We start from the raw sequence: 12,413 nt of genomic DNA, 5'->3' as shown, positions 1-12,413 counted from the left end.
AGATTCCAGGCTATCAAAGTTCACTGCTCATTAATCAGATTGGCAAAGCAATTTTTGCTCAGGTGCTCTTAGCCAGTTGAAATATGAACCCCAATAATTACATAGAATAGAGGCGGTAAACCCCAGCAGTCCTAACCAGTCAGGATCTACAACCCACATTCCTGGGCCTTATGGGCGAGGCAATAACACTACTCCCCAGCCAGTGCAGATATACTTCTTCATCCCCAAGAAAAATAATCCGGGTGCAGTCAGGACACACAGAAGGAATTCCTGCTGGAAACTGCAGGACTGAACCGACGAAAGATGGGAGGCAGAATCTGGATCATAGTGCTGCTGGCAATCGGGATTGAAGGGCAAATCCGGTGAGATAATGCAGGATGATTATTGAACTCTGGGCTGCAGAGGAGTACCTAGGAATTCTAGATCCTCATAAAAGATAGGATAGCCTGCTTTAGTTTCAGATGCTCCAGCTAGACTGGACCAGTACAGTAATTCCCAACTTCCTAGCTAGCATAGCTGTGAATTCTGTGAGCAGTAGTCCTCATCCTCATGGAGGTTATCAGTTTTGGGGGGGGGATTTAAAAGCTTGTGGCTTGAGGGAGTGGGGATCCTTGATCAAAAAAGAAGAATATGATTGCAGAGAATTTGAACAATCAAGCTATAGGGGCACACACCTAGCATTTCAAGAAAGAAGTGTGTGCAAGCCACCAACTATGAACACAGAATATGGGATCTGGGTTAACTAGAGGTAATTTGAAAATTGGCCTAGTGATTAGAAAGGATGTCTCTATGAAGTTAATGTACTGATCTTCCCAATTAATTAATCTCAATCAATCACAATAGAGCTGGAAGGGACCTTGGAGGTCCAGCCCCCACCCCACCCCACCCCCCACCCCCCACCCCGCTCAAGCAGGAGTACCTATATCATTTCAGACAAGTGGCTGTCCAATCTTAAAAAGTGATGAAGCACCCACAATTCCTGAAGGCAAACTGTTCTACTGGTTAATTGTCCTCACTGTTAAGAGGTTTCTCCTTAGTTCTGGGTTCTTCTCTCCTTGATTAGTTTCCATCTGTTGTTCCTTGTCTTGTCTTCTGGTGCTAGTTCTACTTTTTCCTTTTCTTTGTGCTGGGCTACAGACAGGGATCCTGGCTGGAAATTCTGGAACTTGATAAATGTAGAGATCACCCAATTGTGCAAACTTAGATTAAAACAATAGTTGTCAGTCAAAAAGACTGATAATATTATGGTGAGGACTCTTCTCTCTTTTGAAGGGTGCTGATAGCTTAACATGGGAATCTGTGGCTGTCCATATGAGGTTGGACTCTACCTCCCAACAGCTTTAACCAGCATGTTGAGATATACCTTAGTGATATTTGGAGAAGCAGAAGTTCTGCCAACACCGTCCTAGCTGAACTCAAAAAGCTAAGCAAGGTTGGACTTGCTCAGTACTTGGATGGGACTTCTCCAGAACATCCTATGGCTATATAATTTAGATGAAGAAGTTGAAAAGAAAAGAAGTTGGAAGCATGGCCGGCTTCTTCTGTATTATTGACAAGAAGATTACATTACACTACAGTGTTTCTCAATCTTGGCAGCTATAAGTTGTGTGAACCATGGAGGCTGAGGAATTCTGGGAATTGAAGTACATACAGTTTAAAATTGCCAAGGATGAAAAACATTGCAGTAGCGTGATTGCAAAATAAACAAGAGTTGATCTTGACTCAAAAGAGGTATTGCAACTTTTAATAGCATGTAAATAAATGTGATCTTTACATTGTGTTGCTATTATGAGGTTGTTGAAAAGCCTCATTATCCCATTTAGGACAGGCTTGGAGCCTCTAGGATATCAACAATAAATTACTCTACTGGAGATTGGGAATAAAAAGAGAAATACTAGTAGGGGGTTTTGGGGGGGGGGAATCTGGTGAAAATTGTGCACTTTTTAGACCAATTAGAAAAAAAAGCTCTGTAAGTAGTAACAATTAACAGAAATCCATTGTAGCATCAACTTGGGGGGGGGGGGGAATGGTTAAATATATTTTGTTCTTTAACCTAAATAAAAACAAGGAAACTGTCTAGAATGAAACAAATACATAGGAAACCCAAAGTCTAGTTGACATAGTGTTTCTGGTGGATAGAAGGTAGAATATCAGGGTTAGCCAGAGATCTCAGTGCAATTTGCAAATGTTATGCAGAATTTTCATGCTGTCATGAGCATGAAACTATACATCCAGAAATATCTGCTTTAAAATGAAAAAGAACCAAACCCAATCATTTCTCTATATAATAATAATAGTAATAATAATAGTAATAGTAACAACAACAACAATAATAATAGAAACCCAGAAATTTCTGCCCCTTAAGGACATTTGAAGAATACCAGGAGCAAAGCTTGGTTTTTATGATGATTATCGCACAGATGTGCTTGTCCTCATTTGCATGATAGAACTGCCTGCCACATCTGGTTCATACATGGGACCTAATCAAAAACATTAGATCCAACTCGCAGTATTTGAAATCTACTCACCATTATACTAAAACAGAAGTAGAAAATGATTTTCCCTCTTAATGGCCACTGAGTTACAGGAGGAAAACAAAGATGCACAAATATTAACCAATTTATTATGTAATTATATTAATTACTTGTAAGGTAGGTGTTATTTGTTGGAAAACCTGATGGACCAAGTTGAGCACAGATTTTCCTATGTAGTCACTAAGATTGATACCAATTGATGGCACATAATCAAATCAATCAAGTCTCATTGTTAGTTGAGGGACAAGACAAGAGGTTGCCAAGCATTCAAATTTTGATCCTGTGTTTGTAGGGATGCGAGGACCAGGTGTCACTTTTTCCAGTGTCACTGTAACTTCAAACGGTCACTATGAAATTCAAAGGTGAAAAAAGTAAGGTTCTACATTTAGGCAAGAAAAACCAAATGTACAGGTGTAATATAGGGGGTATCCTGCTCAGAGGTAATAACTGTGAGAGGGATCTCGGAATCCTAGTGGACAATCATTTAAATATGAGCCAGCAGTATGTTGCAGCTGCTAAAAGAGCCAACACAGTGCTAGGCTGCATTAACAGAGGAATAGAATCAAGATCATGTGAAGTATTAATAGCACTTTACAATGCCTTGGTAAGGCCAGTGGTCAGATTCAACCAGTTCGCACCAGTTCAGCAGAATCGGTAGCTAACTTTTTGTTGCCCAGGAACAGAATAGACTTCCGGAAGTGGCATCCACATAAAGAACCAGTTGTTCACATATTTGAATCCCACCATTGGGTAAGGCCACACTTGGAATACTGCATCCAGTTTTGGTCACCAAGATGTAAAAAAGATGTTGAGACTCTAGAAAGAATACAGAGAAGAGCAACAAAGATGATTAGAGAACTGGAGGCTAAAACATATAAGGAACAGTTGCTGGAATTGGGTATGACTAGCTTAATGAAGAGAAGGACGAGGGGGTACATGATAGCAGTGTTCCAATATCTCAGCCAAGCTATTTTCCAAAGCACCTGAAGGCAGGACAAGAAGCAACAGATGGAAACTAACCAAAGAGAGAAGCAACCTAGAACTAAGGAGAAATTTCCTGACATAACAGTTAATCAGTGGAACAACCTGCCTCCAGAAGCGGTGAATGCTCCAACACTGGAAGTTTTTTAAGAAGAAACTGGACAGCTATTTGTCTGAAATGGTATAGGGTTTCCTGCCTGAGCAGGGGGTTGGACTAGATGACCTACAAGGTGCCTTCCAACATTATTACTATTGATCATTGCACAGTCAGCCAGAGTTCAGACTGGATTTGGCATTTTGTCTACCTATCGAGTCCTTACCCAGGACCTGGGATAGGCAGATGTGGATGTTTGATGGTAATACAGATATCGCCATAGAATGGAAGCAGTTCCTAGAAAGGCCGCCTTTTGCAACTGACCAATGGTGAATTTGTCAGTGCCAATGGTGTTCAAGTGGTGCTCCAGTTGTTGTTGTTATTATTATTATCATTATTATCATTATTATTATCGTTATTATATGAATATTTGTAAGTTGAAGATTACCTTTATTGCTATATGTTTAAACAATGATTAACTGAGTACCCATTAGAGTGGATTTACCTATGGACAAGGAATGGGAAATCTATTTTGCTCCATGGGGAAAAAAAACTAAGTAAGATCAGACCAAGTTAATATTTAGATGGGGGAATCACTAAATAAGGCAAAACCATTTTTGAATTGTTCTCAAGAAAAGTTCACACACACATCCATGAAGATGTGCTCAATTCAAGAGATACTTTTTAAGTTTAATTTTAAAAGTTAGGGTTTACAATACTTGTCCTGTGAATTTCCCACCCCAAAAAGTTGTTGTAGTCAGATCTTTGGAAGTTGCAATCAGATCTGATAGTTTCATGTAGTGCTGGAGGCCTTAAGATACCTATAACCAGTGCTTTTTTTCTTAAAAAAAAAAAAAGGTGCCGGAACTCACATATGTCATACAACCCGCCTTGCCTACCCTACAAGGTCCCATCCAAAAAAAAAGGCCAGAACTCCGTTCTGGGCGTTCTATGAAAAAAAAAGCCCTGCCTATAACTGCATAAATAGTAGTTGTTCTATCCATGGTTTAGCCACTATGACAGAGTTCACACAACATACTAAATCAAAAAAGTCATCTTTTAGCTTAGTGCAGTGTGTAAAGCCAACCTACAACTAACCCTGGAATTTGAGGAAGCTAAAGAAACTCACCTGCTCTTTCTCTCAGGGAACAGGGAAGATATGGGGTGCTGCTTGGATACAGCAACTAAACCAGAGGTCTTCAAATTTGGCCCTTTATGACTTGTAGACGTCAACTCCCAGAATTCCTCAGCCAGCATGCCTGGCTGAGGAATTCTGGGAGTTGAAGTCCACAAGTCATAAAAGGGCCAAGTTTGAAGACCCCTGAACTAAACAATACACGCAATCCTTGTTTAGTTTCAACAATGGCAGTGAAGAAGTAACTTATGACTGGTTCTCCCACTTATGACCTTCACAGCATTCCTACGGTTGTGTGATCAAAATTTGGGCGCTTGACAACTGGGATGTATTTAGGATGGTTTCAGCCATTTGCAATTTTCCCAGCTGGTTTCTGACAAGCAAAGTCAAGGGGGGGGAAGCTGCACTCAAATAACAACTACAAAGCTCGTTTAACAACTGCAGTGATTTGCTTAACAACTATGACAAAAAAAGGCTGTAAAATCTGGTGTGACTCTTGTTTAATAACAGAAACTCTGAGGCCAAATTGTTGTCATACATCAAGGACTTGTTCTTGGAATTGGAGCACTTTCTACCTATTTTTTTGGGGGGGGATTCTCTTTTAGAAAACAAGCACCATGAACTTGCCTGAGCTGGATGGCATTAAGCAGGGGATGTATCTGACTCACTGATTCAAGATTCCCCCTCCTGCTTTAAAATATAAAGGCAATTCAGAAATAAACCTCCATTTGGTTATCAATGACAGACACTCACAGATACAGAACTTTTATTATACCCATTAGAAAACTGCAACATTACATTACTTTTCGACATAATCACCCTTCAAATTGAGGTACTTGTCATAACATCTTACAAGTTTTGAAATTCCTTACTAGTAATCGCTCGGTGCCAAATCTGGGCTATGGGGGGGGTGATCAAAAACATCCCAATGGAACTGCTACAAAAGTTCTTGGGTGCGTCTAGCGGTGTACGGGCGAGCATTATCGTGAATCAACACCATTGGAAGTCAACATGCCCCAACACTTGTTCTGGATGGCTCATCTGAGTTTTCATAACGTTTCACAGTAGACATCTGAATTGATGGTCGAATCATGCTCCATGAACTTCACTAGCCATTCTCCTTTGGCATCTTCACATTTGGCGAGATTTTCTATGGCACCACTTCTGGTGTGGTGTTGGTTCACGATAATGCTCACCCACACACCACTAGATGCACCCAAGAACTTTTGAAGCAGTTCTGTTGGGATGTTTTTTATCACCCCCCCCCCCTCGCCCTATAGCCCAGATTTGGTGCCGAGCGACTGCTACTAAGGAGTTTCAAATCTTTTAAGATGTTATTACAAGTGCCTCAATTTGAATGGTGATTATGTTGCAAAGTAATGTTGTAGTTTTCTAATGTGTATAATAAAAGTTCTGTATCTGCCAGTGTTTGTCATTGATAACCAAACAGAGGTTTATTTCCGAATTGCCCTCGTAATAAGAATCAATTATTTATGAGATCTGCAATTCCTGGGTGTTGTAGACATATGGTGAGGTATCTTTCTAGATCTGCCAACCAGTTCTTGGTAACACATATGAGCAGGGCGGAGGGTACCAGTTTAGTACACTTTCCTGTGTGTTGAAGAGATAAGTACTATCCAGTTGATAACATGACACAATTCTTCCAGAATAACTCCATTTGCACCCACTAGTTCTGTCTCACCTTCCTCCCTAAAATTCAGATATGTCTGATACAAAATAAGAGATTGGCTAGTTTTTGGCTCTTCCCATGAAGTTATGGAGAAGACACCACAGTGTCATTTCTCAAAGGTGCCAACCCCAGTTTCAACCTGGTGTTGGCGCACACCAGTCTATGACTAACTTGGCACTGATTAGGGGTGCTAGGTAGCTATAATTAGTTTATCTGCCCAGCCTTGTTGCTGCCTACAGGTGGGTGATGCCCAAGTATCAGTGTTAATTAAAAAATCTCTTACTACATGTGTAAGGATTTATCTCTCAACCTTAGTGGATAATATTCTCTTATGTGGGTAGGTGAGAGAGGATTGAGGAATGTTGGATGAAAAATGCCAAGCTAATCCTACAGAGTTCTGAACACAGTAATGCCAAATGGACAAGAAATTTATAACTCAAATTCAATTATTTAAAATCCCAATCCAAGAAAATAATAAACTCTACAGATTGATTTGTCTGTTTTACTTTTGAAATATTATTCTTGTATCTTTAACATCTGCCAGAACAGCATACACTACAAGAAAGCGTATCTTGCTTGAACTTACTTCATCCCAAACCAGAACGTTGTTTCATTTTTCATAGCTGTAATAGTGTAAATCTGACTAATTATGGGTTTTTCAATAAATCCTATAGGACCATTTGACTGAATAAAATAATTTCAGTTAGTAGATTGTATGCCCTCGACCAGGTCTGTACACCTTTCATCATCCAGCGGACTGCATTTCTGGGGTAGGGGAGAGAGAGACTGCAAATAATCCAATTTTAAATGAGGAAGAAACAAGGGGTGTCTTAAATCCCACCTCCATGTGGAAAAAAAACCCATAACTTTGGGTGTGCCTAATCTTGAGGGCTCTGGGAAGTCATCTGAACCTACTAGGATCTGTATGTTTGATTTCTGTCCTAGATTTCTGTCAAGCACCAAGCCCACTGGCTCATTATAACGGTGGTGACTGATAGCAAGGATATTACATCCTCCATTACTTTTAACTCCCCTCCTATCTGCTTTCTTTTCCCTGGCAGGATCCCTTTGCAGAAATTCCCATCTGTCCGAAACCGGTTTGGCCAGTCAGGGCTTCCCATTGCCGAAGTATTAAGGCGAGGTGGATTAAGGACTGGAAAACCACCAGCTACTGCTTCTGTCACCCACCAGCGTCTCCACAACTACATGGATGTATGTTTTCTTAACTGAGGGCATAAGCTTATGGTTAAAGTTCAGAGTCTTGCAGTGGTAAATGAAGGGCCTCTGTAGCCAAGTATGATGATGCCAAAATGCCGAAACCTGGGGGTCAAATCATTGGATAAGTTTGAGGAGATTCAAGCCCATCCTCCACTATGGAAAGTTAATAGCCCTTCAGCCCCTTACTCTATGGGGCTATTGTTGTGGGATAAATTGAAGAAAGACCCTATGTAAACTACTTCTGGAGGAAAAAAAAAGTTACAAATCCACCAAATAAATGAGCGATGGAAATTTAGCTACTGGATAGAGTCTCAAGGACTGTGCCTTTGTTCAAGCCATAGAGATAACCCACAAAGTGATTTGTTTGATTTTGGTTATGTGTGTTGTGTGAATTCAGTCACTATTGTTTAGTGAATCACAGTTCATGGTTTAGCTTGTTCTTGCCTCTTATAATTTTTCAGTAGATGACATTTCAACAAATAGTAATGTTGTGTGAAGTACTGTATAAACCAGCTCATTATCCAAATGTAAGTGTTGCTGAGTTAAACAAAGGCATCTTACAGGTAGAGCCAGTCATAAGTCATTGCACCCACATGACCAGTCCCATTTTTTTGACATCATCTGTGGAGGTCTTCAAGCAAATCACCACACTTAAGTGAAGTGAGCCCCGGCAAAAAATGTGGCAAACATGGTCATGTGACCATTGGGTGCTACATTTGGTTGCAAAGGTGAGTCAGTTGCTAAGCATTCAAAATCTAGGACCACAGTAGGGAGGAGATATTTTACAATGGCTGGATTGCTTTACTGCCCATAAAGTATCCATTCTGAACCCTAACCCTAACCCTCATTCTTAACCAGTACATAGATAGATCTGCTAATGGTGCACCTAGTCCTGTTGTAACTGAGACTATCCTCCTTGCTCCTGGTCACCCTTTGTCTTTTTTCTTCCACTTCTGGTGGAAGGCTTCTCATGAGAACTAGGTCTTTGCATAATGTTTCCAAAATATAACTTGAGCCCCAATCATTTGTGCCTTGGGTGAAAAATTTGGATAGTTTTCTTCCTGTTTATGGTATTTTCAGGTATCTTCTCCAATACCAAAGTTCCAAAGAATGAATAATATTTGTATCCTACATCTTCAAAGTCCAACTTTAATTTCCATACTATGTCACAGAGAAAATCCTTGCCAGTTATGATTTTTGTACGTATAGACACACCCCTGCATACAGAATGAATATATTTTCCAAGCCTTCATTGCTACCCTAACATATGCTAGCCTGTGAAATATTTCTTGAGGGTTACTTTTCTATTGCTAACTCAATGGTGAAAAGCAAAAATCATCCACCATATCAACAGCAACATTGTGAATTATACAACTGGCATTCATTAGCTTGACTGTTTTTATATTTAGTTTAGTCCCATTTTTTTCACTGCATTCATTGACTTCTATCATTAGACCTTTTAGATCCTTTCCACTTTTACCTAAGGGTACCATTGTTAACATAACCCAGTTATTAATGTTTCTTCCTCATTTTAAATACAGGTAGTCCACAACTTACAACTGTTTACTAGGTGACTGCTTGAAATTATTTGTTGTTGTTAGTTGTGAAGTCGTGTCCGACCCATCGCGACCCCATGGACAATGTTCCTCCAGGTCTTCCTGTCCTCTACCATTTTCTGGAATCCATTTAAGTTCACACCTACTGCTTCAGTGACTCCATCCAGCCATCTCATTCTCTGTCGTCCCTTTCTTCTATTGCCCTCAATCTTTCCCAGCATTAGGCCCTTCTCCAGTGACTTCTTCCTTCTCATTAGGTGGCCAAAGTATTTGAGTTTGAAATTATAATATCACTTTAAAAAGTGACTTATAACCATTTTTCATACTTACGATTGTTCCAGCATCCCCAGGGTCACATGATCAAAATTCAGATGCTTAGCAACTGACTCATATTTATGACAGTTGCTGTGTCCCACGATCACATGATCATCTTTTGTGACTTTCTGACAAGCAAAGTCAATGGGGAATCCAGATTCATTTAACAACCGTGTTACTAACTTACCAACTGCAGTGATTCACTTAACAACTGTGGCAAGAAAGGTTGCAAAATGGGGCAAAGCTCACTTAATAAATGTTTCAGCAACAGAAATGTTGGGCTCAATTGTGGTCGTAAGTCAAGGATTATCTGTATGCACTCATGTTCTTCCAAGCCAGCTTCGCTCAAAATATATTCACCATAGGTCCAGTTCCTTTTGCTGTGTTCTGTACAGACTGTGGCTTCCAGTCCTGTATATAAATTTTGCTGGAGGGCAGTAAATTGTTCTTGGATTTTTGGTTTTCTCAGGAAATACACAGCTGGACATGGTTGACCTAATCCAGGGGTAGGCAACTTTGGCTTTTTTATGACTCGCGGACTCAGGAATTCTGGGAGTTGAAGTCCATGAGTCATAAAACAGCCAAGATTGCCTACCCCTGACCTAATCAAAAGGTCTTTTTATAATCAATTAAGCACATACTAACTTTTTTTTAAAATCCTTTGGCTTTCTCAGTTTTCTAGTGAGCATCACCAATAATCTTTCTTGGTCCTTGGATTTTTGTAAAGCAAGACTAATGTCTATGCAGGGCTCTAATCTGAATAATCTGGATGATTCTAAATATTATTTTGCTAATATGTGTAATCAAGGATACCGTACAATACTTTGCATGCCCTGTTAAATCTCCTTTCTCTGATATTGGTAATAGATTAATCTTTTCCAGTCTCTTTGCCATTTTATCTTTCTCCAGATTTGCTGGCATCATTTAGTTAGAACTTTTACGGATTCTTCTCCTGTAGCTTGCTGCTTTTATGTGGAGATTCTATCAATTCTTTTAGCCTTCCCACTTGATAATATTCAAAGTGTTGATTTAACTTCATATTTTAGACCTAGAGAGTCTTGAAAATATCTTGAAGAATTTCTTCATTGTCGAGGTCCCTAAATTGGTCCCATCTTTCTTTGATCTTCTTTGAATCAATTGCTATATGTACATTGACTTTTTTTACCATGTTAATTTAAACCTCCTTTTGAGTTTGGAAATATTTTGAAAGACTTTCCTTGGGTTTTTGTATCAGTTTCTGTCTTCAGTGTCTTTGCAGATATAATGACAAATACTATGTCTTGTCTCTTTAGCAGTTCTCTGAAAATCTTGGTTAAGTTTCTTCCTAAGATATTTGTCTTTCTTGGCTTTGCTTCTCTTTGCTTCTGGTAAATTGCACTCTTTGTTCTGAAATCCAGCTTGTTTTCTTCTGTTTCTTCATCTTTGGCCATCTCTTGTTACACAATCCCTAACAATCTCTTTAAGTTTATTCCACTAGTTTCTCTAGATACTTGATCAATGAGGTTCAGATTTCAAATGTTCTCCTTAAAGGGTAGGGATATGTTCAAGATTATATTATGGAAACTGGATGGCTTTGCTTTTCTATTGTATTTTATTTGGAATTTGCACAATATTGGTTGTATGAAGACTGTGCTAGCAATGAAGACATTATAGGATTGGCAGACAGAGATAAGTCAATTTCCTGCTTAATTTCTGTTTCCTAGACTATACAAACCAGCTGTGTTTCTTTCCTATATCTGCAGCTTCCAACCACAATTAGCACATCTAGCTTGCATGTTCTATCTATAAATTTCAAATTGAACCATTACACTTTTCTTCTTCTTCTTCTTCTTCTTCTTCTTCTTCTTCTTCTTCTTCTTCTTCTTCTTCTTCTTCTTCTTCTTCTTCTTCTTTTCTTCTTCTTCTTCTTCTTCTTCTTCTTCTTCTTCTTCTTCTTCTTCTTCTTCTTCTTCTTCTTCTTCTTCTTCTTCTTCTTCTTCTTCTTCTTCTTCTTCTTCTTCTTCTTCTTCTGTATCAGTGATTGGAGCATGAACTTAGATAATCATAATATCAAAGCATTCTCCATGATGTCCTATTAAATTTATTTGGTTACTGGTTATGTTGTTGCCAAGTACAGGTAGTCCCCTACTTACAACCAGTCACTTAATGACCATTCAACGCTCTGACAGACTCTGACAGGTACTTCTAATCCAGATTTGAGATTCCAAAAGTCAGGCCCTCTCTTCAGTTGTAATTTAAGGACTATTCCTTCTTATGAAAGCAAAGGCATTCCTTCCTTGCTTTTCATGTCCTGAATAGTTAATAGTATGATCTTCTGGTTCTTCAATCCATTTCAATTTACTGATGCCTAATATGTTATTTATATGCAATTAATTTCATATCACTGTATTAAGCTATTCCGTTTTCATGATTCTTGCATGCCGTGTTCCCACTGTCAATTCTTCTTTGCAGTTTCAGATTTTTTTTTTCCTGCATGACAACATCAGCAACTAAACATCTGGAAGGCCACTTCTAATCTAACCCCATTGTAAACATAATTAATGCTCAGAAACATCCCCACTAGTATGTCAGGTATAATTTGACCTGGGGTGTTCATCATCCAGACATTATGTCTTGAGTCACTTTATCTTATTTATCCATGTGGTTTTTCCTATTAAAATGCAGAAATGGCTGACCATTGCCTTCTCGAACACAGCTTAAAATGATGCCTTTCCTGTTGTGGTTAAGGTGATCAATCATCTCCAGCATCTTCCTGTATCACTGTTGCTGAATTTAGGTGTCTTTTCTCTTTAGCTGGGTAGTCGGAGTGACCTTAGGTGACTTTAATGGAAGAATATACTTGGCATACATTCCCTCCAAGGAAACCACTTCTCCTGCTATAATGAGTCTG

The 12,413-nt window shown here is 39.2% G+C and overlaps 1 protein-coding gene across 1 annotated transcript in view; it reads left to right on the top strand.

The window, feature by feature from the left end:
• The first annotated feature begins 203 nt into the window (after positions 1-203).
• Positions 204-12,413, top strand: part of LOC120304551 (cathepsin D-like) — a 33,680-nt gene continuing 21,470 nt past the window's right edge. The window contains exons 1-2 of the mRNA XM_039335282.1: positions 204-362; positions 7,496-7,646. Of these exons, the coding sequence (XP_039191216.1) occupies positions 304-362; positions 7,496-7,646 (210 nt within the window). The 5' untranslated portion in view covers positions 204-303. The remainder of the gene's footprint in view (positions 363-7,495; positions 7,647-12,413) is intronic.

This window comes from Crotalus tigris, unplaced genomic scaffold (assembly GCF_016545835.1).
Source record: "Crotalus tigris isolate CLP2741 ecotype Arizona unplaced genomic scaffold, ASM1654583v1 scf7180000017639.5415321, whole genome shotgun sequence".
Classification (NCBI taxonomy): Eukaryota; Metazoa; Chordata; class Lepidosauria; order Squamata; family Viperidae; genus Crotalus; species Crotalus tigris.
Note: the sequence above shows the minus strand (reverse complement) of the source record. Positions and strands in the feature narration are given on the sequence as shown.